This window comes from Lepisosteus oculatus, chromosome 1 (genome assembly GCF_040954835.1).
Source record: "Lepisosteus oculatus isolate fLepOcu1 chromosome 1, fLepOcu1.hap2, whole genome shotgun sequence".
Taxonomy (NCBI): Eukaryota; Metazoa; Chordata; class Actinopteri; order Semionotiformes; family Lepisosteidae; genus Lepisosteus; species Lepisosteus oculatus.
Window position 1 is genome coordinate 69,289,782 of NC_090696.1, and position 27,700 is coordinate 69,317,481.

General features: G+C 37.0%; 1 protein-coding gene across 2 annotated transcripts in view; it reads right to left on the bottom strand.

Annotated features, from left to right (window-relative positions):
• Window positions 1–18,404, bottom strand: part of LOC102683103 (RNA binding protein, mRNA processing factor) — a 36,904-nt gene extending 18,500 nt beyond the window's left edge. Inside the window, exons 1-4 of one of the 2 annotated variants that reach the window (XM_015345529.2) lie at window positions 17,868–18,404; window positions 4,667–4,744; window positions 2,963–3,001; window positions 955–1,017 (exon numbers count right to left, since the gene is read on the bottom strand). In XM_015345529.2, coding sequence (XP_015201015.1) covers window positions 955–1,017; window positions 2,963–3,001; window positions 4,667–4,744; window positions 17,868–17,930 — 243 coding nt within the window. In that variant the 5' untranslated portion in view covers window positions 17,931–18,404. The remainder of the gene's footprint in view (window positions 1–954; window positions 1,018–2,962; window positions 3,002–4,666; window positions 4,745–17,867) is intronic. The other variant, XM_015345528.2, reaches the window with a different exon arrangement.
• Between the last annotated feature and the right edge of the window lie 9,296 nt (window positions 18,405–27,700).

A 27,700-nucleotide genomic window follows, 5' to 3' on the forward strand; every position in this document is an offset into this window, starting at 1 on the left:
TCAGATTCCATCTCTGCTTCATGATCAGTGCTCTAATTTTACTACTCTAATGAAGTACTTTGGCCTCCAAAATGAAATAAAAATGTTTTATTAACCATGTGTTTAATTGAGCTGAGTTTTTTTTTTTCTTTATACACTTGCTGGTAGCACAAAGTACATTGTGTACTTATTTTTTAGATCAAAGCAGTATTTTGCTATGCATTTTAAAACAGTGTACATCATAGACTTAAACAAATGTACAGTACATACGTTTCATGAGGCTTTAATCAACAGTTATGAGACTGTTCTGGCAGAACATTTGTTTAAAATCTCCTTAGTAACTTCTCTGAAAAACAAACTGTTGTCATGTTCTTGAAATGTTACTCCTTTCTTGCCTAAATGAGTCAGGAACTGGCAATTTCATTTATAATACATGGGTTATTTACTATGTGATAAAACTGGCAAAACAAACTTAAAAGCTCTTTAAATTCAGTGAAAAAAGTCAACAAAAGTAAAACAACAAAAACAATGTTTTCTGCAAAACATCTGAAATTAATATATAACCACAAATGTTGGTTTCAGCCACAAATTTTGTTAATAATCAAACCATTAGAAAGCCCGTTTTTATTACATTTTTTCAGTCAGCTACATGAAATCAAGCAGCAGAAAGTGTCTGCTTTATTTTACTTTGTTATTGCAACACATAAGCAATATATATATATAGCATTTTTTGAATACATGTTGTTTTATTAAGCAAAAGTCCAGTAAAAGGTGACAGTCTCATGGCAGTGAGAATAACCATGAATATCTTCAGAAAAAAAAAAATAGAATTATATTTTGCAGTAGTTTGGTTAATTCAAAATCAGTCTGCTTTTAAAAGAAACATTTTCAGAATGCTTTAAGGAGGTTTATGCCAAGTAAATAATTTAGGATCTCTTTGGTAGCAGGCACAGTTTTTATTACGGTCATACTCACATTCAGAGCATTTTTAGCAGCCTCTGCTTCTGACCGACTGTCAAAACTCACAAATCCTACAGGCTGAAGAGAAAGAAAAAAATATTGAATTATTCATCATTTACAGCCCCGTTAATCCACTATTACTGTGGTACTCACATGAGGGAAAGCTTATAGTACAACACCAGGTAAGGGTAAAACTTACACTAGTTTGATTATTACACTAATTTATCAAGTATGATGATCAAAAGTAAATTCTCAGAACCATTTACTAGAAGACTATGAGTGAAGTACCTAACTCATGGATATAAGAGTTTTGTCCCACTCAGGATTTTAACCCAAAACCCACTATAGGGGAGTCCAGAGCTCTATCACTACTTTACACTCCTGCCCTCTGCATTCAAGCAGTAATAAAAAAAAAACGACACAAAATTAAATCACTGTGAGTACATTGACTGCTTCATTCTTTAATGAAAGAAAACGCTGAAAACACCAAAGTGTTGTGTGATATGGAAATTAATTATGTGTTAAAAATCACCATAATTCCTCAGTGACCTAAAGTACTGTACAAGTCCCTCCCTAATACCTACACAGGGACAAAATGGAAGCAGCCTACCCACAGACCAAATAAAGTAAATAACACAGCGCTGAAAGGCTGCCCCATTAATTTAAGATGTCTTTACCCAAGCTGTCACTTGGTTGTGGAAAACATTGCCGTGCTGACATACAGATTGAAGGCATTCCTCCTCTGAAGGATTCCATAACAGAGACAAGGATTAAAAAGCCCTTAGCAGACATTTCTCGTGAGGCTACTCAGTGATTTGTGTAGAAAAGAGACGTCATTGTAGAACAGGAGAACGTTTTAACCAGGCAATGACTATAAGAAGTGTGCAGAAGTCTGATATAAATAGAATTACAATTGTAAACGAAAAGAGCTGCGACCATATATAGAGATAATTGTCTTACTGCCTTAAAAGCAGCCTCATAATCAAAATAGTATTAAACAAAGTAATTTATTAAAGATAAATGATTAAGGTTAGCTTTTTAATGTTTGAACTTCTTCAAAAAGTTAATAAGATGACCTTTTCTTACTTTAACTTTCTTATTGTCTTAGAATATGTTTGGAGTTGCTTTTAAAACCTTGTCTGAGTTGGTTGAAAGCATGTGCAGTTCATATGATCATATTTTCATATATACAGAACTTCCTTTTTATCCTTTTTTTTATCACATTTTTACCAGAATGATGTTAAAAGATGTTTTCCAAAACCCAAAAGAAAGTGCAGAATGAAATTTTCTGAAATATGTTAATGTTTATGATTTGAATCAACTGATGGGGCAGTGTGTTTCTAAGACATCTAAAAAAATTATTTTATTATTAAAGAAATTTGAAAAAAATATTACTAGTAGTACTTTTGACCAAATATCCAATCTAAATATGTACGTCACAGTGCACAATAGCATTTTAACTCCATCACGCAATTGTTTATTTTTCTTCCTAAGCAGACACTAGTGGGAAATTTGGGACATTCTGTATGAAATATTTTAAGTCAGTACTGTTTGCCTTAACATCAATACTTGAGGACAATGAAATAAATATATTTCATATTTTTTATTATTTTATAAATTATAGGCAGAGATAGCCCTCTTCCCCTGAAATAGTTTTTTGGATAGATTGGGGGAGGGGAGATAAGTTCATAAAAAATACAAATATTAGTCCTTATTTGCAGAGTTTTTATTTTCAATTCACAATACTAGCAGTAAAATTGTTTCTGTAACACGTTTCTGAAAGATTAGTGCTGTCTTGACCTTCATTCTAGATTATGTACATTCTTTCAGAAGGCGGAGCTATTGAATATTCCTTTATATTTGCTCTATCAAACAAAGTTAGATTGTTTGATACTTGGCTGAAATGCTGAAGACAATGATATACTTTCACCATATGCAATCATAGTGTGCAAGTAAATAATCACATTTTACACAAAGCTGTATTCAAGATGCAAACATGAAAGTAACAAACAATTATGATTACCTGTTTAGAGGTTAGCTTAATTAGTGAGCCTTCATAACCCTTGAGAAAGAAACAAAAACAGTAAGTCATAGTAAAGAGAGGACAATACAGATTTATCAATTAAAGTTGATATTATGATCTTAACAAATATAATAAAAAGAGATTAGAGAGTGTTAAAGGTAAGGGACAGTGTTTTTCACAGATTCAGCCATTTGCTTTCACTCCTAAAAAAATGGAAAAGGCATCAGGAGCCACATAAAATTAATCAATTACTGCTCTTGTATAGTGAAAGTGTAGTTGAAGTGGAAGAAGGGAATTTTTAGGGAAAAGGAACCTACATTTTAAGGGGAAGAGGCAAAGAGAGGAGAGGATCGTGGGGGAAAACTGGAAGGTGGGGTGGATGAATGACTGAAGTTGCTGGGGGTATATTTGGACGTCTGCTGATGAGATCTGGATACCTGTAGTAACAAAGAACCAGCAGGGAGGCTGAGGCTGGTTACTTGAGGAGAGAGGAGGACAGTGCTAGCACTTGTAACCATGCTTGGAGGGACCTTGTAGGGGTTGCATCAGTACAAACTGGACATGGGCAGTGTGAGCCCTAGACTGGACATCCTTATCGAAAACACAGGCGAAAAGTGGATAGCAGACCTACAGGGGCATGGAGGAAAGAGGGTAAGGCTGGGGAGACCAACACAAGGTTCAGAGGACCTGCCCCTCCATCTGACACAGATAGTAGAGGGGAAAGAAAAGCTAAAGAAATAGAAACACGAGCAGAAGGAAAAAAGGCTGTGGCCAGTGGCAAACAGGACTGGACAGATGTAAGAGGAAAAACACACTTAATAGAAAGACAACAAAATGGAAAATAGTACAGCTCTCCTTTCACACTCCATCTCTCCCTCCAACTGTCACTCCCACAAAAACTAATCCTCCTTTTGCTTTTGAAATCTATAAAAATCCACTCTTCAAACACAAACAAAAAAACACCCCATAAGCATCACAAACACCAGACCTACACACGTAAGTCTTATTGGTCAATAATTACTTTGTTAGGGTTTGTCACCCAGTGAAGTACAATAGAGTTCAGACGGCTGCATTTTATAAGAGACATTTTTACTTTTTTGTTTAAGTTAGAAGACATAGTTTGGTTGGCAGTGGTTCAGGATTGATCCATATGTAGAAAGCAGCCAGAAACAGTAGGAGGAGAAGGCAAGTAGCAACAAGTAAAGAGAGAATAGATAGAGGGCAGCTGGCAGACTGTCTAGTTTAAGTGCAATGAAAGCTGGGACTGATTGGACTAATGGCTTGTATTTATACTGTGCCTACAGTAGGACTGGCAGGAATAGGAGTCTTTCTTAGAATCTCCAATTATGATTGTGCATTTGAATCTTTATGAATTTCCCGTTGTTACACTTTAGCCCTTTTCATTATAAATTACATTTTGATAATGTAGTATTTCCCGTTGGGCTCTTGCATTGCATGACTACAATTCATACAACCGCAAAACAACACAAGAACTCTATGTATTGTAACCTTATAAAATACAATTATTTATTGTGTGATTTTAGTTCCCCAAATAATAAATACAGTAAAACAATTTGGTAAGCTCATTCTCTTGTTTTCACGAATCAAAAGCCTGAAATTAACAAAGGAATGCAAAAATATTAAACATCACAGGCAGAAACACATTAAACATAAGTGAAGCAACTGAATCAAATAAAAACCTACCTTAAATGGTCTAAATAAAAGATAAAGTTCTCGTGGCTTGATATCTAATGGTAACCCACTGACAAATAGAGTTCGGACCTAGAGAAAAAAATACAACATTACACTTTGTCAAACAATCATTGAAAAATCATGAAAAGTTCTCAACTTGATGTTACATAGCAGTGGAAATCACCTAAATAGTTTTACAGAACTCTGCTTTGTGTGAATGTATATGTAATTTGGGGATTATCAATTTCAGATTACATCATTTAAAGGCTCTGTTATTCTATTTAGTCTCTTTATTGTCCTGTCAGCAGGGTTTAGTAAATCTACAATATGACTGATATCTCTGAAAACCCTCGTAAGTGTTAAACCAGCCTGAATAAGGTATTGATAATGCATTTATCAAATCTTTCCCCCCTCTCCTGTGTGCTAATTATGCAGATTATGCTGAATAAGGATTTGGAATTTTAGGATATATGGTCAAAATTAATGCAATCAAATCAAGGTATGGTATGTTTCAATTGCATAATGCAATCAATAACGCATAATTTAGGATAGTGAGTAAAATGTTGATCACTACAGTATAGGAAAGATATTGCTGCTTTGAAATGAGTCCAGAGAAGATCAACCAGATCAGTTCCAGTGCTTTTCACCCAGGTACTATGGGCTCATTGCATCTTTGTGGTTCCTTTAATTTTGGTTTGTAGCCTGTTTTTTAATTTGAGAAAGGAATCTGACAAAGATCCTGTTTTTTATTGGCTGCCACTGACAGCCTGCTTATTTATGAATGTAAGTGTAAATGTAAATGTTGACAAGAGTCTGATAAATAAGAGATCATACATAAGAACACACAGTTTAATATTTTTCAAAATCTGTGCAAAGTGTCAATTTATACTTGATAACATCAAAGTCAGAGAACTACCAATACACAGAGTATTTTAAAGCTTCTTTATTGTCTTGGAGCAAAGCTGATAACATACCGCCACTATTACAACTGAGTTGAAATCATATTCACAGCCAAAGGTGTCTATGTGAACATGAAAAAGTACTATAAAAAGAAAGAAAAAAACACAACACTTTGGCTGTTAAGCCTTTTTCAGATATGTCACACCAATAATATTCAGTGTTCTGTAACCGACCAGAAACTGTTATTGATGGCAATTGAGCAAATGAATTGTACCCAAGTGGTATTAGATCAAAAGGTGTACATTGCAATCACTTTTTCAGACTTCATGACAGCTTTTAGCAGCTTAGACAGAGATTGTCCATGGAAAGTTAAATATATGACATACTGTGCCATAGCGCTGTACAGACTGGGTTCAAGCTAAATTTCCATTAAATAGCAAAAAGATTCCATTAACCTATTAATGTCTTAATAAGAATTAACAACTAACATACTTATAATACGTCTGGAATCGAGGAATTATTGTTGTAGACCCGGTCACACGTTTATTAATGAAAGCTGGGAGGGTCAAGAGTGAAATCAGAATAATATCAGTGGAAAACCAGAAGTGTCCCTTTAAGACACTTACAAATAGAACTACAGAACTATGATAGATCATTGGCAAAGGTGAAAATGTACTAAGACTAAGGGAAACAGGAATAATAACCAATGCCAGAACTGAAAAGGAAATTGTATGAGCTGATAAAACAAACTTATGATCATACAGAGGAAGCTACCTTTTTGGCACACTAATATACTGTATTTCAGTTAGATACTTTCTGTTAAAGCAAACAATCCCATTGGCTGTTTAACCTGATGGTGAACAATTCTGAGTATTGTCAGTTTGTGTTTTTTAAAGTAAAATGATTACAGGAAAAAACATGAAACATTTAGACTTTTTAAGGGTGTGATCTCAATGAATGTTTTTGACCCTGACTATGAAATGTTGACTTATACAATTATTTGAGGCTGGTATAAGAATGAACATACCATCTTTGGGTTTTTCCACCTGTTTGGTATTTCAGTTATTAGCTTACAAAACCTTTTAACCTTCTTCTTATCTTTGGTAAATACATACTGTATTACCCAACACCCAATCCAAACTACCCCTCCCAAACCAAAGGAATTCACAAAATACAGTTCCCATTACCTGTCACACTCAGATGTACAGAACACAATAGTCTCCTCTTAGCAGTTCTAATGTCTTCTAGTTATGCCTTGACCTCAGTAGACTCCTTATTATCTTGAGGCTTTTATTCTGTATGCTATTGAGTATTGTCATCCTCCTGATTTTTTTAATTATTTCTACACTAAAGCATCTACACCATGTTTTTTGAGCACTTATCACGTTTATGACATGATATAAGCTTCCATTGACTGCAGATCCATCTGTATCCAGTTCATTGATTATATGCCCTGTCTCATTCCTTCATACCTTTTTTTAATTAAGAAGTTTAATTTTAGGCTCACATACTGTATAAGAGATTAAAATATTGATCAAAAGACAGTGTTTTACCCTTAGTTTCCAAGTTAGTAGACTAAGTTCCAAGTTAGTACACTTAGTTTCCAACAACTTAACATTGCATCATAAACATTTCTTCCTCTGTATGCCCCATCACATTATTGTGATTTATGTGTGTAGAAATAATAGCCCCAATAATATAATATTTTTTATTATTTGCTACATACCATCCTGATGTCATCATACGTAAGCTACTGTACTTGCTCCCATGTCTGCATGTGGTCTACAGCACACTCCTCTTGTTATTAAGCCTTTAAAATTCCTTATTCTCAGTTTAACCAATGTACTGTAGATTCAAAACTACCTTTACTCTTGTACTTTTCTTTTTCAGTTCTTTAATTTCCACGATATTTTTGATGGATAGTCGCATACCACCCCTTTCTATCCTGCCTTTATATGTATATATGTACATCCGTTAGTTTTATATTCATTCCCATCCTCCTCCCTAGTTATATTTCGGTTATTTCTGTAATGCTGTAGTTTTGTATTTATATATTACTCTCAAGCTCTAGAATTTTTGACCAGACCTTTCATGATCCCAACAAAATTAACCTGGTTGAGTTCCCTGCTCCTAAGTTCTCTAATTTAGATATTCTTCACCTACTTTACACATTCAGCTCCATAATATATCAACACCTCTTATTCAGAATGACATCCAATGCCATGAAACTAATACCCTCTTCTCTGCACCAATGCAAAATGTTAAATTTATATTAATATTTAACCAAGTATTAAATCTCCTTAGTTCCCGTTTCTTCCTGGCACTTGGATGTGGCACTGGTTGAATTCCTGGGAAAACCACTATAACGTTTAATTCTAATAAATCTATTTTATTTCTGAAGTCTTTTTAAGTAACTCAAAGTGCTAATGTGAAGTGTAACCAAAGTTCCCTGCTATACTCCTTTGCTCGGATAGCTTTGCCTGTTTTTGTGTACTTGTTTCAGTTATTTTTTTAAATGTAACGCTTTTTATATTAACGAAAATATTTTCTTCAGTTAATTCTACTAAGGAAGAGCTACTTTACAGTACTGTGAAAATAATTGATCTAAAATGTTTTGTTATTGGATAAATTACATCTGAAAATGATGGTCCCTGAAAAAGAAATATGATTTTTTAATTATTTGTTCTTACTGTTCTGTTCTGTGTTAAGCTTCCTTAACCGCTGGAGCAGTTTCACTTGTAAGTTTGTTAAAAGCTGTTTTTCGGGGATATTAATTTTTTTACTAAAATAAAGTTAAAGTGCCCCTTCTATAGAACAAAAAACTTTAGAGGAATCATAGTTTTTAAAATTTAAATGATCACAACATGTACTTAAAGACATGCCTTTGTATATTGTTCACAAGTTCTTTCTTTCAGCTGTTATTGCTAGAAGTACTGTTGCGAAAATTACTTTTGAATAATGCTGAATTAGCCATGTTGCTCATGAATCATTTACCATGTATGTTTCTATTAACCTCTCTTTGTTTTTCATGCTAGAAAAATACTCTTGGGAAGAAAAGGAATTCATATCGTAAGTAGGTTCAGATTTTCAGAACCACAACATAGTTGCCTAGCAACCATGATAAACTTTCATGAGCTAGAGTCCTTAGAAAGTTCAAATCCTATTTAGGAAACCTTTCCTACATTCCCTCCAGGTTACATAAAGTTTTAATTTCCTGTATAAGTTGTTGTTTTTAGGTAATACATACATCCCTGTTTTGGAGTAATTGTAATGTTAGAAATTTTACACTATTTTATTTGTTGATATTTGTTGAAGTGACAGAAAACATTAATCAGGTAATAGATTTCTAAAAAGGTTTGACTCCCATCAAGACAGTCATAACTATTATGCAATGGCTACAGTGGCTTGAGGAGAAAAGATATTTTATCAGAATGAGGCTTGATAAAGTGCTTTATTCCTCTCACTATTTGGCACTGATTTTTGTGTAATGTTTGCTTTTACTATATTTATTAACGTTTCTTAGTTTTGAGAAATGACCCTTCTTTAGGAGTCTGGAGTCTGACATCCAGACAACATGACCAATCCAATGGAGCTAATGAGCATTAACTCAATGCGTGACAAGCCCAATTTCTGACCTTCTAGTAAGGAATTTATATTTACAACTGATACCTTGCCAATGATCCCACTGCAGAGAAAGGCACTTCATCTAACTCTGGCTTTGAAGCCTTCAAGTAAAATAAGTCTGTCCATCTTCAGGATTCCACAAGAATTTGGTTGACATTCACTTACAAACTGCCCTTGGTTTTGTCATCTGAATCTAGACTAAGAGCATATGCACAAATGTCATTGTTGTACTGGTTCCATGGTCATTTGAGATGAAGAGTCAGGATGATATTCATTGATTCCAATGGGGAACTCATAAAGGTGCTTTACGATTTAATTTCTGAAATCCAACTCCATCAATCCAACATCCCTCCTCTGACTTTCCCTTCCAGAAGTGTATTCACCTCCATGTACCTTGAGTTGCCCTTCTTTAGCTCATACAGTATGTTTTCATTGAGAATAATGATATTAATATCATACCTCCTGGGTTCTTGGGTCAAACATGCATTATGACCTTCTGGACAGTCATTGCCTGGACTGGCCACTAGAGTCCTAATGTTAAGTTCTGAATTTTAATGTTCTATTCTGTGCTTTCCAACTACATACGTAGATGTAACCTCTCCAGACAACACAACCCACTCAAAACTGTATTTAGGTAAGAAGTCTAGCTCCTTCTCCAAGGGCTGCTCATTTCCAGTTACAGCTGCTGAATTGCACTTCTGCCTCAATCCAAGTACTTACTGAACATCTTCTATCAGCTTCCTCCCTTCCAGATCATGACTAGGGTCTTCCATACCGTATCATTGTACCCCCATTATTGTTCTCCGGATGTTCCAGGTGGTAAATTTTGATCTCCTTGTTCCTGGCTGCCAGAGGCAGTCAAGCTCTGGTATTAACAGATCTTAACCCAAACAAGATCCTGTGAGAAAGCTTAGGCAGAAGTCAATGTCTTCCACTGCAGAATCACATTGTGGAGCTAGCAAATAACTTTAACTTCTCTGTAGTTTGTGTACTTCTTCTTTTTTGTATTAGAGCTAATCATGGGCTCAAATGATATTGACTGTAGTGTAGAAGTACCTGACATGAATATAATATTGTATGTGACCACAACAGACTTTATAATATTTTGGACAAAAATGTGTTTACAAGTAATTTAATGCCAGAGCCAAGGTAACTAATGCCAGAGCCAAAAACATAAAGAGCAAACCTAGTTTTATCCCTTTTAATGTTAATATTTAAACCATTAGTATTCAGTATACTTGCTACTGTCACTGTATATTTACATTACACTAACAATAATAAGATATCAAAGGATAAACCAAACTTCTATAGATGTAATTTTTAAAATAATCTAATGTAAGATCTATTTCTTAGATCTTATAATTTACGTAACACTAAAAGTAGATTAATGAGGAGTAAGGTGATCAACAGATGATCAGAAAACAAGTTATACATAAGTGTTTATTGAAAAGCTGGGAAAAACTGGGTATAAGTTTTGTCTTAACCATCTTGGTTGAGGGCCAACCCCCTGGCCATAGGATGAATTAGGACCCTCATACAGAGACGGAAAGAGAGAGAATGTAACCAAGGGGTAATGCAAAAGTGGAGACGAGGTGGAGGAGAAGGGATACAAAAAAAGAGTATGAGTAACGAAGGGGCTTACTGTGTTTTTTATAGCATGATGTGATATCATGGTGGAATACAAGTTAGAACAGCAGAAGCAAAACAGAACTGACTTAAACAGGGGACTTGTCCATAGAAGGCCCTGTTGGGGACTCCATGTTGGTGGTAGTTGCCATGACTACACCTGCCAGGACAGGAGCCCCGCATAAATTTTGGCATCTCAGCTGGAGTAAGGGATAAAAAGGGAACACTCCCCTCTGGAGAGGCAGATAGCTGCTGGGCTGTGAGACGAGTGCCTTTTGTTGTTTCTTTTCTGTGCCTGCTCGTCGCCACTGAAATTCAAAGCACACACTTTGCTGTTTAGGTTTGGGTTTAAGCCCTTGTGCATCCGTATTCCTCAGACCCCATGCAAACTGAACAGCACTGCAGCATTATTCAAAATGTCGAAAATTCATGGATATAAATAAAAAGCCTAACATAATGACAAACATAACCTGTAAGTTCTGTAAAACAATCACTGTGGAAAGGTTTTGTAATGAGAAAACTGTTTTTGCAGAGGTAAAAAACACAGCTTGTGGTTGTCTGTTTAAAAAATCAAAAGTGTAAAAACATTCACATCACAAAGAAAACCTGTTCTGAGAAATTCCATTGAACAGCATGAATTTTCTTTTAAGAGAATTAGAATTGATTTTTTTATATCTTAACTGCAATGTTTGTTAACTTTAGAGTTTCTTGTTCCGATTGCTATACACAGTACTCTAGAGGACTTGACAAACAGGACTTTGGATCCAAAATTTCTTGAAAAAAATGACTAACAGCATTCCAAGTCAGCCTGCGGAAGGAAAACAAGATAAGTCACTGGTTTGCCTTTTATTCTCTAATTTATTCTCTTAACATATTCTGTTACTGATTTCCACTGAAACATACTGTACTGTGCAATTGGGCCTCGAACTTGCTGATTCTGGAATTAAATAAGTTATCAATTCATGCTTCCCCCCTGCATGTATAGCTGGTGATTAAGAAAGAGGTTTCATTGCATTGCTTTCGGCAGCATTTCCTGCAAGTTATTCATCTGAGCAGCCAGCAGCCTTTCCATGTACTATTCTGTCATGTTTGGCTTCCATGACCATAAATGGACCGTTCCAGAGTTTAGGGTCATGTTTGTGTGATATGTGATAAGACCTAGTGCAGTGTGCCAGAGGAGCAAAGGCAGGAAAAACAAAAAGGAAAATACCAACTGAAAAAAGGAGGGCTTACGAATTAAAGGGACTAGGTAGTGTAGGAGATTCTAAAAGCCAGCTGATTCTTTCGTCGTCTAATATCAAATAAAAAGTGCTCTCCTCTCTGTTTTTTTTTTAGGTGCATCCCAAATATGTATTATGTAACATGAGTAGCAACATGATGTGACAGAGTACAGTAGTTCTGCGCAGAGAGGCCTCTCAATGGATGGCAGAGGGGGTGAACTTATCAGATGGGCTTTTTAACAGATTCATCATGGAATGATCCTATTCTTAACCTAAGTGCAACAAGTCCCACTGCTGTAATCTGCCTAACACAACTTTATGAAGCAAAGCTAGTGAAGTTCACAGGCTTAAAAACAGCAAAGGCTGTCTGATTTTATATTTCTTAATCTACATTAATAGTATGATGTAGTCTATCTATTGCACAAACTAGTGCGATATCGTGTTGTCATTAAAAAAAATGTAATATACCATATGCAAAAGAACTAGTAATTACAAATTAAAGGAGGAGGTGAGGAGGAGAAGAACCCAAAGAAGGCTCCACAGCCAAAACGTTGTGTTTCTTTTCTTCTCTTTTCAGCATGGAATAAACCTATTACTTGTTCCTTTGCAGCCTACGCAAGCTGACGCAGCTACCCACCTGAACTAATATACAGTTTGCCTTCCTGCTTAGAATCAGAGAAATCAAAGTTGATTCATATCTTCGTAATACGTTAATCCATTTAAACAAATAAAGTTCAGCACTCACAGTCCATATGGATGTTTGGGTTTGTCACTATAATGGAATTTGTGGTAACAGTCAGAATATGAGAAAGCCGTAATGTACATGTTAGTTCTACTTGATTGATAAACTAGCACTTGACATGATCTGCAATGTCTCTATAAAGGCTCACTTGGTACTGATTACCTTCTGTCAGCAGCAGTTAATAAATAACTAATACACACCTTTCATGTTTCACTAATAGGACAGCTTGCAGCGATTTACCAGCGCTCAACAAGCTGTGTTCCAGTAATAAATTAGTAACACATACTTTTCGGGTTACCCTTGTTCTGAAGTGTTTCTAAATTTGTCATCACCCTTTCACCTAACACGCAAATAAGGATGTGATTTTTGATTCTCGCATGAATGCTACGTAAATGCCTCATTTTTGGTGACATGCTTGAAGAACCTTTTTTTTTACAACATTAATATATCCATTTTGCAGCCGTCAACTAATGGCCGAGATAAGATGACTGTTTCCCCGGCAGAGTTTTATAAATAAACTGCCAGTGTCTGAAGGCCTACTCTGTCATGTCCGGCTCGAGGCAGGAGCTGTTTCCTGTGCTTCCTGCAAACCCTGCCATTTTAGGAAGACCTGTCAGATATGTGTCTTAACGAACATTACGGTCAATGTAACCACACAATTCTAGGACTGCCACATGCCCCATGCCAGCATTACTGAGCTTCTTCTTCATTCTGACAGATGCAGCCAAATGTCTGTATCTCCACTCTGCAATGACATACAAAAGGTCTGACTGATTGCGAGACTTGTCATTTGACAAAGTGGATGCAATCCTACATCAGACTGCAACATGCTTTTTTTTTATGCGGTTGCAAGAGTAAGCAGATCCACTTGCTATGCGTTTAATTCCTTGTCTCACTGTTTTCAATTTCTGAAGGACCGCAGGAAGAGATGGCAGCAAGTGTGTATTATTATTATTATTATTATACGTGTTTTAGAAAGCATATTTCGTAATTGATTAATGGGATGTTGTAATGTGACCATTGCGGTTCTGTGCGGGCTCGTGCCCTCCGCCACCCGTTTCATCCCACAACACCTGGGGCACAAACCTGGGACTCCAGTGTAACACAACAGGGAACCAGCCGCATGAGCTAAAAGAGACCTTCCTCAGCCCAGGTAGCCAAGGTCCCTGCTACGCGTCGTGAGGCACTGACATCACTGTATCCGAACTAGCTCCGCTACACCAACAGCATCACAACATAATCACAGACGAGTAAAACAGGGTCATAGAGTACTGTATTATAATAGAGCCCCTAAAAATCTACAGAAGGGAATTCTACAGTTGTAGAACCACAAAAGTGAAGACTGCAGCACACACAGATCTTAATTGAATCCTTGGACAACACAGAAGATCAGAATCTGTGAACCTCAGGTTCAGACAAGTAGTACAGGAGTTAGTAGTTCTCTTGAATTTGGTAGGAACTACAGTAGGCCGTTCAGAGTCTTGTATGTCAACAAAAGACGCTTGCTATTCATTCTATGCTTGACTTGGAGCCAATGAATAGAAGCAATATGGGTATAATATGATCACTGAAACCAGTCCTTAATAATACCTTGGTAACAAGAATTTTGAACATCCTATAATATTCTAAAAGTCTTCTCCAATACTCCAGCAAGGATATCACGGTTCTTAAAAGGGTAACACTACATAAATTAAAGGCAGACACCTTTTTACATTTAACCTTATAGCATAGTCATTTCAAGAAGAATACAAAAGATTTTTAATTGATGTCAAGGACTCACTAATCCATCACCAGTTGTCCTAATGCTGCTTTATTTGTTAACCGGCAAGAATAAAAAAGAATAAGTGGAGTAAAACAGGGTAAACTAAGTACTACGTTTATACCACTTTGTAAGCTTCACAAACATAAACAATTTTTTGATAAGACAAAGAGTTTGCAACTAATGAAACCAATTATTGGCACTAATTAATTCTTGTTCATAGCTTGAAAAATTATATTTCTCATGTCAAGTGATTTACTTTATAACTAGGAATTTTGTAGAGAAAGTTCATGCTATTTACATTGGCAAAACAGCAAGATTAGCCAACTGTTTTAAGGAACATGTCAAAGCAGAGTGATCTAATGTTCTCTCCAAGCCAATACCTTCTCATTTTACCTCTGCAGGCCATGACTGCACTGACCTTTCTACAGTATCTCCTTCCTTTTACAGGGTCTGAAGGACTCTTATTCTAGGAAGACATCAGAATTTAAAGCTATCTTAAAAATAAGGATCACACATTCCACAATCTCTCAATGGTCAAATCATCCAATTTAAAAAAAAAACAATAATGTGTTCATTGGAATTAAATCTGTTGTTTGTTTTGTAATAACTTCTACGTGTGCTTCATGTGAAAAAATCTGAAAATCCCAAAAAGCCTTGAGATCTTTTATTATAGGCTTTATCGCACATCTGAAAGCTGAATGTGACAGAATCTCTACTGTACATCACCTGACAAGAAAACATCATTGGAGATGTTTGAAGAAAACAATGTATGATTTCTACAGATTTTTATATCAGTTGTTTGATGTCAACACCTACAATCTGTGGCCACAATTTTCATTTTAAGATTGCTGAACCTGAACATGGAATCACATGTATTTCTTTATTAAGTATATTTATTGTTCAGGGTACATTTTTATTAAAACAAAACTGAGTAACAATTTAGTTGTCTGAAAAATATGTATTTCATGACTTTTAAGTGTATGCTTCATTTCTTTGTTACTGATAAGTTACTATAGTTTTGAATTTTAATAATATTCACTAATATATGTTTTCACTAAGAACAAATATTCACTAAGAACAAATTAAAAAATACAGAGACAATCTAAAAATACTGCCTACTGACATTGTTAGAATATGAAAAATGTTATTCATTTTTGGGATTCAATATCTCAGCTTCTGGGATATTGCAAGTCTAACACAATGTGCATCTGTGTTCTAAATCGACTAATAAATGTGATATTTGCGACTGGCACTTTGATGAATAAAAACTGTTATCGCTTGTTCCTTCTTAGTATACTCTTACTTCTATGGATGTTCAGTTTTTGTGGGGTTTCAAACAAATCCCCTCTGGGTTTTAAGGAAGGCCACTTGGCAAATACCTTAATTATTTAATAACCCCATCAAACCATTTCATAAAATTCACTTGCAAAGTCAGCGTCATTAATATTGTTGATGAAATTGTTCTCGATCTCCACGATCGTCAGTATAAACATGTCTGTGGATTACACTGCATTTTCAGGCTCAGATTCAGACTGACTGAAGATGCTCTCCGTGTTGTTGATTTTGTAAGTACACTAAATGTGCGAATCCTTTTAAAATGAGGCACCTGAGGTACCTGAATGTCTAATCTTGTCTAGCAATTAGCAAATGGTTGATTGTGAACCTTTTAGCACAGTAAATGAATGGGAAACCACTACCTCACTTGTAAACTCTATGTTCTGGAGAAAGTGCAACCATTCCCAACTGTCCCATTCCCATAAGGGGAATGTACAACCTCCTTTGTTGTTCAACATCTGTCTAAATGAACCACCTGCGGTCTTGGCGTATGAAGATTCAATTATGAGAACATACATCTGTGATGTCTGCATTGACATACAGTATAGTCCAAAGAAATTAATCAGATAGAAGTTATGTTAGCATCAGAACTAAATGGGTTATTAGGACACTCCAGAATACGAACAAACTGATTCCATGTCCTAAAAAATGTCTCCAGCCTCTTCCATCTCCGAAACCATGACCTTAGCAGACTATGGCCTCAGAAGATGGTCTGCAGTCTCCAATCTGAGGAGTTGAAGGCAATGAGATTGCTGTTGTGTGCACTGACATTAGGACATCATTCCATAGTTACAGTATAGAAGAAGCATGTTATTTACACTCATTGTCATACTTTTTTAAATGATATCTGACAATGAATATGTCTTTGAAGGTGGAGGTGTTAAAGAAGGCAGCCGTCGTTGAATCAACTGATTTATGAACTACGCACATGACTCATGAATGTGACCCTTTATCGCGTCTTTTTTCTATGCGCGCACCCAAACACAGCTTGTCTCTGCAGTGTCACAGCAGTCTCTGAATAGAAGCAACACACTTTAATCACCCTTTAACCTACACACAAATACTACTGCAACCCCAATTTAGAAAAAAATAACTTAATTTCTATATCTGCTTTTCTGAAATGCACTTGTTAACAACTTCAAGTAAGCATTAATTTCCAATAATAAAAACTGGTAAACCAGTTACACCAGTCATTAATATCATCATGTGCTGATGATGAATTTTATTTGATGAATTCTAAATATGTTTATAAACTTGGCGATTTATGTATTCACATGGGTACGTAAAGAAAACTGAAAAACCTTTATACAGTATAAAACTAACTTTACGACGAAAGATTTTTTTGAACAATAGACATAGTATTGAATGAAGTACATTATAAATATTAGAAATAGCGGTTCGATATTGGCAATAAAAAACTATTGGAAATACATTATCTAGTTCAGCGTTCATATACGATCAAACATTTAATATGCAAACGCGTACGCCTGCAAAATGTAATAACATTTGGTTTAAAAAATGTTGATTGTTAATAGTGAGGTTAAGATTAACACACATTTCTTTGGTCGAAAACAGGCGAACTCTTTGTTAAAACGATGCTGCACTGGTTGTTTTCAATATATTATACGATTTAATTAATCATATATTGTATACAGTGATTTGATGAATGGATTAGTGGGTGCTTTAGTATTGGATCAACTACCAATCCAGTTAAATGAGAGCAACATACGCGTCTCCATTCACAATTTCGGGACCAAAACTTCTCAAAGTCAACATCCAGTAGCTCGGTTTCGAAAAGGGTACACGAAGTACTTGATCTCGAGTGCATCAGCTTTAAAGCCCGAGTGCACACTGTATGTACTATTAATACGTCTTACAAACCTTAAGACACTTGGAAGTAACAAAATGTATTAAAAGTTTTCTCACGGGATTTATCCGGGATCTATTTTATATGGAAAAATGGTAATATGTCGCGAATAGAAGGAATTGAAATACAAATGTTACCTCTTCTTCTTGGCTGTTATATTCATTTAACTCGTTCTCTTTTTCAGTTTTGCTGCTGTTCATTTTGTAAAGCCCGAATTCAAGTTTATGTAAGCTTTTTTTTAAGGATCCAGCTGTCAGTACAGTTGATATCCAGGAGGCAGATTAGACCCTCAGTATACAGTCCAGAAATTGAAGAATGCTAATCTCTTCAATTAGTCAACATCAAAGACCTTCGGCGTTGAATGGAAACCAGAAAGCCAAAAACAACGAGGAAACCAAGATCAAGAAACGACTAGGGTCTCAGAGTCTGGGTGCCAGGGAATCCTGCCAGTTTCACTTCAGGCTGTTACTCCGGGAAGACGCCTATGAACTCCAATTCCTAGGTCTCCAGAATACTCCACTTTGACTGCTGTGTGAAGAAAACCTGATCATTTCTCTTTTGTTGCTGGTATGGCCAGAACGTCAGACAGATCCCGACAGAAGTAAGCTTTCTCTCATTGGGAGGCTGGGTACAGAGAAACAGGGGGCAGGTCGTACTGTATGTTGTGTTCCACTTAAGCCATTAGGAATGTTTCTAAAAACGCAACTTGATAATAAGGATACGAAACAGAAGAGCGCTTCAGGCTGAAAAAGATATGCTAAGAAAGAGAGCGAGAACCAGCAAGAAGGTTTTTTGGGGGTATTTTTCATGTAGCTGTATCAGCGCAATCTTTCTTATACCCCGATACAAAACGATTATTGATCAGTTGTGATACGCACTTCAAGTAGGCATATAGATACTAAACAATGAACACGGGTCTTAAAATGTGTTTTAGTTCTAATTTTAAAGAAATTTTTATGCGCCTAAACTACATTTAAAAGACAGAAACAGCTTTCGCTCACCAGCATACATTATGCAAAATAAGGAATACTGTATGTAATACGGAGGAAGTCAGTTGTTGATATTGTCTCTTGATTTTTTTCTCCTTTGTTTGATGCAGGCAGTTTAAAGTGCATAGGCTTCCTGGCAGGAACAACTTCCTTCAAATCCCCCTTGACATTTAATTGAATAATAATTGGGTGGCTGAGATATCGTGTATAGCTCTGTCCAAGCAGTCTTCATTCAGGATCTTTAAGTCAATAGTTTGTCTTGGAGCTACTTGCAACTTTATTCAGTCTTACTTAAATGATGCCAAGATTTTCAAACTGTGAAAGGCCAAAGTTGATACAATGATCACTATGCTTAATACTTTCTACAAAAGTTTTCTTTTTCTTTGTAGGCTTCACCTTTTCGTTTTTACCTGCTTTTTTTATCTTTGGAAACAGCTCATCAGCTGATTGCTGTCAAAGGAGATACAGTACCAGGCATGTCTATGTACACTACATTTTGGTCCTGTATACGCTTATCTTTTGGTTTTCTTGTAAAGTAGATTGCACTTTGCAATGATGGTCCATATATATATATTTTAAATCCATAGGACTCATATATAATTAAAACTACAATCGACATTTCTTGTTTTATATTCATCCAATTTGCAGGATATACTGAAGGCAGTACAGCGGCACAGTAGTTAGCATATCTGCCTTGCACTGTTGTGGCTCTGGGATAAATTCCAGACCTATCTGCTATTTCTATGGAGTTTGTGTGTTTTCCCCATGTTTGCATTGCTTTCCTCTGGATGCACAGGTTTCCTACCACAGTCCAGACACATACCATTAGGTTAACTGGCTTCTGTGAAAATTGGTCCTGATGTGAATGTGCGTGTGTCTGTCTATTCTGCAAAGCACTGGTGTCCTATCCAGGGTGAACCCTGCTTAGCTCCTGTTGCTTGCCAGAATAGGCTCTGGCTCCCCCACGACCCTGAATTGGAAGAAGCAGTTAGGAAATGGATGGTAATTCTGTATATACACCTCCAACACACCCATCTGTCACGGACATTTGACCCACCAGAAACTCCACAGTGCTCTAGAGAGCAAGTGGCATTCTAAATGCACAAATGCAGTGGTATGCTCAGCTAGAATACACTAAAAGTGATGCCAGACTGGTCTTAGTTTAAACACACTTAGTAAACACATACTGTATGAAACTAATGTGTGGGAGATTCTTGGTGTGAACACACACAGTGAACGTGTGTGAAATCTGCTACAAGACAACCGAATCCCTCAGACCAGAAGGAAATTGTGACTCAAGATCAGGGATCAGAGAGTTGATCAATGGACCCACAAAAACTACCAGCTACCCTCCTTATTGAGTGAGGGTATAATTGAAATACGTTTGACTACATGTTTCAATGTACTCCGTCACCAGTTCATATTATCATCTCCAATGCCTTTAACACCTGTATGGCAAATGCTGGCCCATGTTCCATAGCAAAGAACTGGAAGATCTGATAAAGCTTTTAAAAGTTGTAAAGTTAGAGTCATCCAAACAAAACTAGTTGATTAGCTGTATAATTGTGGGTTCTAGTGGATGTTTAACATGGATTTAGAAAACTTATTTCTTGCTTGACTAGTTACAGTTATTTTAACAACCAACAGTAGTAATGGACGCACACAGAGCCTACTCTTATGTGTTGGAAGTAGTACGGATGTAGAGTTTGGTCATTTTTACTGCATCTCATTTTGTAGAGGTAGTTTGACTACCGACGAGGAACATAACTATTGAAGTGTGTTTGGACAGTTGAGGCATTTGACTAGATAAGCTTGCTACATATTTAAGGTTATGCAGATCAGTGAAAACCAGATAACTTGGCAATTTATGAGACTGGAATTCCCCTCCAGCCAGTCCATTCAACTAACACTATCTGTAAAAAGACGGACAGCAAGAAATGAAAAATATAACAGGAAAGAGAAGAGATACAGTTACAGCTTTTACAACTCACTGGGTTTTAATCATATTTGCAAGATAAAACAACAACATGGGTTTACACTTGTTTATTGTCCCTGCAATCCTAGAGCAGGTAAGTGCAAAATGCTACCTTGCCTTTTAACTCTTTCTAACTTCAAAAGGAGGCTTCTCAAAAAGATTTCTCTGAGACTTTGAATGGCATTTTAAAAAATAACAATAATCCTGATATGAACCTCCTTTGCTTTCTTTACAGGAAGTTACGAGCTTTATGAAGGTACAGCTTTTGCTTTAAATTTGAACAAAAACACATGGAGTGGATTTATTAGTTAGAAACTACATTTCTGAGTTTGACCCAAAAAACATTCTAGGTTAAATAATCAATTAAGTAAAATATGAGGACTATGAAAGAATTGATTAAATTATTAAAAAGTACAGTTTGGTAAAAAGAAAAAACAAAAAAAACAGGAAAACAGTTTTCTCAGAGATAATCATGTGAAACATTCCTTCTTTTATTTTCATTGGCTTTCCCTTGCAAGTAAGGATGGTTGTCGTCTTTGGCTCTGAATGTGACTAATGAGGCCAATACAGCTTCTTCGAGCTTTTGGGTCAAGTCTTTGTGAACTCTCTTCAATGCTCTTGATTTGCTTCTTGTTCTTTCAAATTGGTTCAGTTATGTGCCATAATCTAATCCAATAAAGCCTATGTTTATGACATGTAAGATTATGATGATAATAAATACAAATAAAATAGAGGATTACCTGTAAAGCACTAGGATTCTAAAGGATAACTACTATGGATTTGGAAAAGATAGGACTTGCTTAAGTAATCTGATCAGAGTTATCTGATCAAGCAACAGCAGTACTGAATTCAAACAGCATTTCTGACATGGTACTGTAGGCCAGGTGTAGATTATTGTGTGTTCAGAATCAGTGTAGAGTATGTAACGGGAGCCCGTCAAAGTTCCCGTGAAGCATAGTTCAGGACCCTATGCAGACGGTATAATCTGGAACTGGAGAAGGACATCTGGTGGAGGAGACGAAGAGGATCAAGACGGGATGACAGACAGGAGGGTGTGACTACGGTGATCCATTGCTCGTGGGGGCGTGGCGATGGCAAACAGGTTCAGGGAAGTCCAAATGGGGGAATCCGGGGCGCAGTCCAAATTCCAAAACGGGAATCCATCCAGGACAAAACAAACACAGTTAAAATTCGGAAAGGGATCTAGAACAGGGAGAGGGTCAGGGAACCAGGAAGATAAAAACTGGATAACGAGGCCGGGTGCTCCGAGCCCCGGACTCAGCTTGGTCAGGACACCGTTAGGAAGCCTACGCCTTCAAGCCGTGGACGTAGGACAACTTGATGGTAAGTGGTTCTCCAGGCATCTGTCTTCCAATGCAGAGCCAGGAGTAGCGAGAGCGCCCGGCTTAAATAAGGAGGGACAAACAGAGGGCAGGTGCACATAATCTACTAAAATACGAAAGGGCCGGAGCGCCCTTAAGAGGAGGGATTCTGATCATGACATAGTATGTCTCAGGACCTTAGAAAATGTGTGGAGAAATTTCCAAAGGTTCTGTGTCATTTGTAGTGATTGAATATTCTTACAGTCCTGATCTCTAAGGGGAGGGAAAGAGGACCCACATGTTGGCACAGTCCCCATCATTTGATCTGTAATATGATAGTTTTCACTCCATCCTTGTTCTTAGGTATATGGCTGGTAATTTATATTCCCTTGGATTACAAGCCTACAAAATTCTACAGAGACAGAGGCTGGCAACAATCTAGAGGGATAATTTCCAGTACAGTAAATGGCAATTGAACTTCATTAGCATTAAACCAGATGCTCCCTTCTTCATTATTAGATTACCACAAGAATAAAATCCTTTTGCTCCAGATGATGATTTGTATAAGATAAAGGATGTACCATTTTCCATTCCCAATACTCACCTGCTACATAACCTTATTGATGCACCCATATTGATGCCTATTCTGCAAAAGATGACCAAATGTAGAAGATGCAGAAAGCGCAAAAGATGAAGAATAGGAAGATTAATAATAAGATGAGAAGATGAGTCCTAGAATGACGATGCTTGCAGTACTCTATCACTGGTCATTCTACTCTTTTGGTGCACTCTGTATTCATAATGTTGTAATTAAAATAAAAAAGTGACATTTCTAGAAAATTGCAACTTTAGAAACTTTAAAGAGAACGAAATAAATGTAAGATGTACTGTAAATAAAAAATGCCTGTCCTTTAACAATGCAATACACAATGCAATGTAATATTGCTTTATTAAACAAGGCAATTTGGTATAACATGATGTTTTTATTCATGACTTTGAGCAGTTAAATTTTAATTATTGTCAGGGGCAGTAGGTTAACCTACCATATTGTAGTAGTTGCAGAAGCTCTTTTTAACCCATTAAAATTGATTTGCCAAGCAACCTAAGCAAATGCATCTTTAGGGCATAAAAGACAGCATTTTCCTTCCTCAATAAATAGTGAGAGAACAACTAGACTTTGCAGCTATTTCTCGACAGTAAGACTGTCATGTGGGTGTCTCAGTATCAAAACTAAAAAGGATAGGGTAGCTTATGCAAAATAGAATTGTATTTGTCCATATATCTCCCAGTCAATTATTCTTATTGATTATTAGAATATTGTCTCACTGTGAGAGCTTTCTGCTAATAATGTGTGTTCAGTGTACTCAGTGTTAAGTAGTCTCTGTGTGTGTGTTTTGTGTTAAGGTAGTGTAGCAGTTAGGGTTGGGACACGGGAGGTAAAAAGTCTTTATAAATATTTCACACCAGTGTTTGTTGGGAGGAAACCTACATACAGTGTGCTCTGCAGTCTCTCTGTTGCAGATGGCTTTGTCCTACCCAGTGAGTGTCAAGATATACTGTAGAGAGGATCTCCAAGGGTTACAGAGGAATGGCAAACTGTATTGTCTGTACCACTCCTTTTCCTTTGTTATTTTGAACTTGTTGGTCACTTAATCCCAGTTACCATTTAAATAACATGTTAAAAAAGGAACAGCAAAGTTAAATAAAACGTAAAGTAATTGTAGGCGTCTTAACATAGTTTTGTTTCTCTGTGCACATTATTTGTGGTTCACATAATTTCGTAATTAATACACCTGCCTTCACAAAGATCTTCAGTCAGGTAGTGAATTTCAAGCACGTGCGTATACTGTACATCAACAAAACTGGACATCTTTGTAAGGGGGTGAATACTTTTGGATGGTACAGCACGTAATCAGTACGTCCCGTGTCCTTTTGAGCAAGAGGCAGCAGTGCAGTGAAGTGCCATTGCTTCTATATATAGATTCAAACCACACGGCAGCAATTCTCACAGCACTTTGCTCCCACCCGGTGTGCCCTGTCATTTCCAGACTTTCTCTGATCAAGCTAACCTGCTTTGCAGGATGTGGTAATACTGTTGGCCCACAGTTTCATTAAAGTCAATGAAGCAGATTGAGAAAGGCTGCCTTGCCATTGGCCTGCCATTTTGCTCTTTTCATGGCTGACTTAGGAAATGGGTCAAATTGTAGAGCAGACACTCTGGCCAAGGCAAATCACATTTCTCCAGCAACATTTCCATTCCTGGCAGCTGGCCTCCTTAAAAAAGTTTAATTTCATCCCGTATTCCTTTACAAATAAATGAAGGTGGATAAGGGCTTCTGTTTTAACGCTACTTGGGGCTGTAAATGAATTTGTAAAATGCTTAAAATAAAAAAAAAAGCTACAAGAAATGACCCCACATGGCAATAAAGAAAAATCTTTCCAGTGTCTTTAAGAATCTTGATTCCCAATAATGTTTATACAAAGTAAAAAAAACAGAAGTGAAGATAATTGTTTTGTATGACTAATACTACAGATAGTGGGGGGGTTATAATCAGTCCATCTTGTTGATGCCTTAATGTTTTCTCTAAACATAAATACGACCCATATTCTACGCATCATGGATACGTTCTAATCCTTATGATGTATAGGAGGTAATTTAAGTGAACTTTGCTCTGTAAATTGCTTTATTCCAATACTTCATTTACAGTTAATTTAATGCTACTTTGTCAAGATTTGCTTATATTTACAGGAATGAAAAAGGACTGCTTTCTGGTTTGTTATGAGAACCCTTATCAGAACTGCTCTTTTATGGCAAACCTGCATGAGTGGCAAGCTACACATCTGCTCCTGACATGAACCACAGTGGAAAAAGCACGGTTTCTTTCTCTGGCAGACGAGCTCTCTGTCTAAGTGATGAGCAACATTCCAGCTAGAGCTGGCACCAGGCAGCTACGGTAATTCCTGGATGTGTTGGCTGTTCAGCACAAGTTCCAGAATGCACTGGGCCCATTCTGAATGTTGCCCCACCACAATGTTTGTGCAAGATGTAAGTGACAACAGCCTAATTTGGAGTTTCCAAATACATGTCACCAGACACTTCAGTGTCAATAGTTAACTCAAACGTGTTATTTCCTATATGTTTTCTGTAGACGTCTAGACATTACAACGTTACTTTGAAATACAGCAAGATTGTGGGAAACATGTTCAGTCAACTGTGGCATGATGCTGCCAGTGCAGACCCTGTGGTTAACTGTAGGAAATTGCCAGTCTTTTTCCATTCCCTTAAGGAAAGTCATAAGGCTTTTTAACAGCTGACCAAACTCCTTGGCACTCCTTTTCCAGCCAGATTAATATTTTGTTCATTTTATAACAATATAAAATGTTCATTAACGGTCAAAATTGTTTTTTGAATTTTCCAAAATTAATTTTGATGAGCTACATTTATTTAGTGGGAGGGGGCTGGTAGGCAAATTTCAGTTTGTTCACACATACAGTAAATATTACATTCAGATCCATAGGTTACTTCCTCATGGATGTGTGAGCGAGGAGGACATTTCCTAACGTGATTTGAACAAACAGATACTACCGCATACCTCTTTTGTATTTTCTAATGTTTCTTAAAGAATGTGGAGAATCTTTGTGACACAGAAACATCCACAAAGATAAAAAAAACTGGCTTGTACCTACACTGTTTTGCAGACGGTGAGATCATGACATCTTGCGGAAAACATTTTGTCAGGGTTCCATGCATACTGTAGGTGTGTGTACGTTGCATTGTGAAGGATGGGGTAAAATATTACTTTTCAAAGTAAGATAAATCTGTACACCAGTAACCCTTTCAATATGGGGAAGCTACAATAGTAGTGTGCTCAGGAAAACAAACCATATTTTCCAAAATTCTACTGAAACATCTTTAATTTGTCAACAGTGACTCCTGGAAATATACGGCACAGAAAGACTTTGCAATATTTTTTTTTCTTTACCAAAGTAATGATATAGCATGGCACAACTGTCTCAGCTGAGGAAACGGTGAAAGGGTTAAGGAGAAGGCAAGACTGATAGGAACCACCTTAAGCATTTTTAAATGTGAGTTCCAAAGTGTTGACATATGTTTCTATAATGAATTACAATTCCCCCTTGGAATGTTTTTCAGCTCTTACAATTGCAGATCAGGGTAGGGGGAAGGGAGAGATAAATCAAAGAAAGGAAGGTCTGCAGAATTTTGGTATTACAAAATTCTCAACTAATATAGCTCTGGAGTAGTTCTGTTCCTAATGTAGGACATCTGTGACAGCCTTTCTTTCTTGATTTCACAAAAAGGCCATCAGCCAAATGTTTAAAATGTATCTACGTACAGTGCTCTCCAAATGTATTGGGACAACAAAGTCAAAACTGTGGAATTGGGTAATTCCAAGCATTCCTTTGATCATATTATAACAAAAACATACTTTGTGTTCAACCCAGTGATCTCAACCGACCAAAAGTATTCACTTTAAGTACATTTCAATGTTTATAAGTCATTATTATTACCCATCAATCATATTCATAGCTGGATAACAAATACAAATTGATTGATTGTAATTTGTAGTGTATTGTATATACTGGACCAACACAGAATACTACTGCCCACTGTTCTTATAATTTGTAATAATTTGTATAATTAGATACACTACAATGTGAAGAAGAGACTGACTTGATATACCCTAGTTAATGTTTAAGAGAATGAAAGTTAATACATTACATATATTGGATGTTAACATCCTGTACTTGCCTAAATGAAATTTCCCACGATTTTATTTTGATAAACTTGTAAACATTAAATTCCCTAGGGACATCAACATCCAAGAATTGAATGCATTGTGGGTGTTTGGATTACTTGGTGAGATAAGTTTGTCTTAATCCTCCTGGCTAATGGGTAGCCTCCTGGCCATAGGACTACAAGGCTCGGACCCCATTCAGAGAGGAGTGGACCAAGGGTCAGCTGCAAGCTGGGGATGGAGTGGAGGAGGGATGCTTGAGACAAATGCAACGGGAGCTATTTGATTTTGGTATCTATAGCTAATTTCATAATGATGGTGTTACCCCCGGGCTGGGAGGAGCTTGCAGTCTGGCATTGTCATGGCAACCCGACGTATTCCCACAAGCTCTTGCCCGTCCATCGGCCCCATGAGAACGAGCTCGGGCCATCTTTCTGTCCCTCTGACAATCTTTTAGCCAGGTAGCAAATCTAGCAATCAATGGCCTGACTGATCCGCCTATTTCAGGCTCAGTTCCCTGCTGGACCAGCGCTCTGACATTGAGCTCTCTGGAGCCACCTGGCCACTAGCTTTGCATTCGTCTAGCAAGCGCTAAATCTAATTTTTCAAAAAGCATCTCGATCTAGTGGAGACGTTTATTTTCTCTCCTGTTCTCTCCAGGCAGCCTCTGTACAGCTTCCCTGCTGCCTGCTGTCGGGGGCAGCCCTCGTTCACCTGCGCCACTTCCTGCTTCTCCTGGTATCCCCTTCTTATCCGGCTGAACCTGCTGCCTGCCTCCCAGCCAGCCCCTGCTCAGTGGCTCCACTGCCATTGACCCCAGACAGCCGTCATTCCGCTGCCCTGCTCCTGTCACCCCAGACAGCGCTTCAGCGCTTCACCACCTGACCACGCTACCCTTCTCGTTAGGCAATCAGCACACGCGTCCGT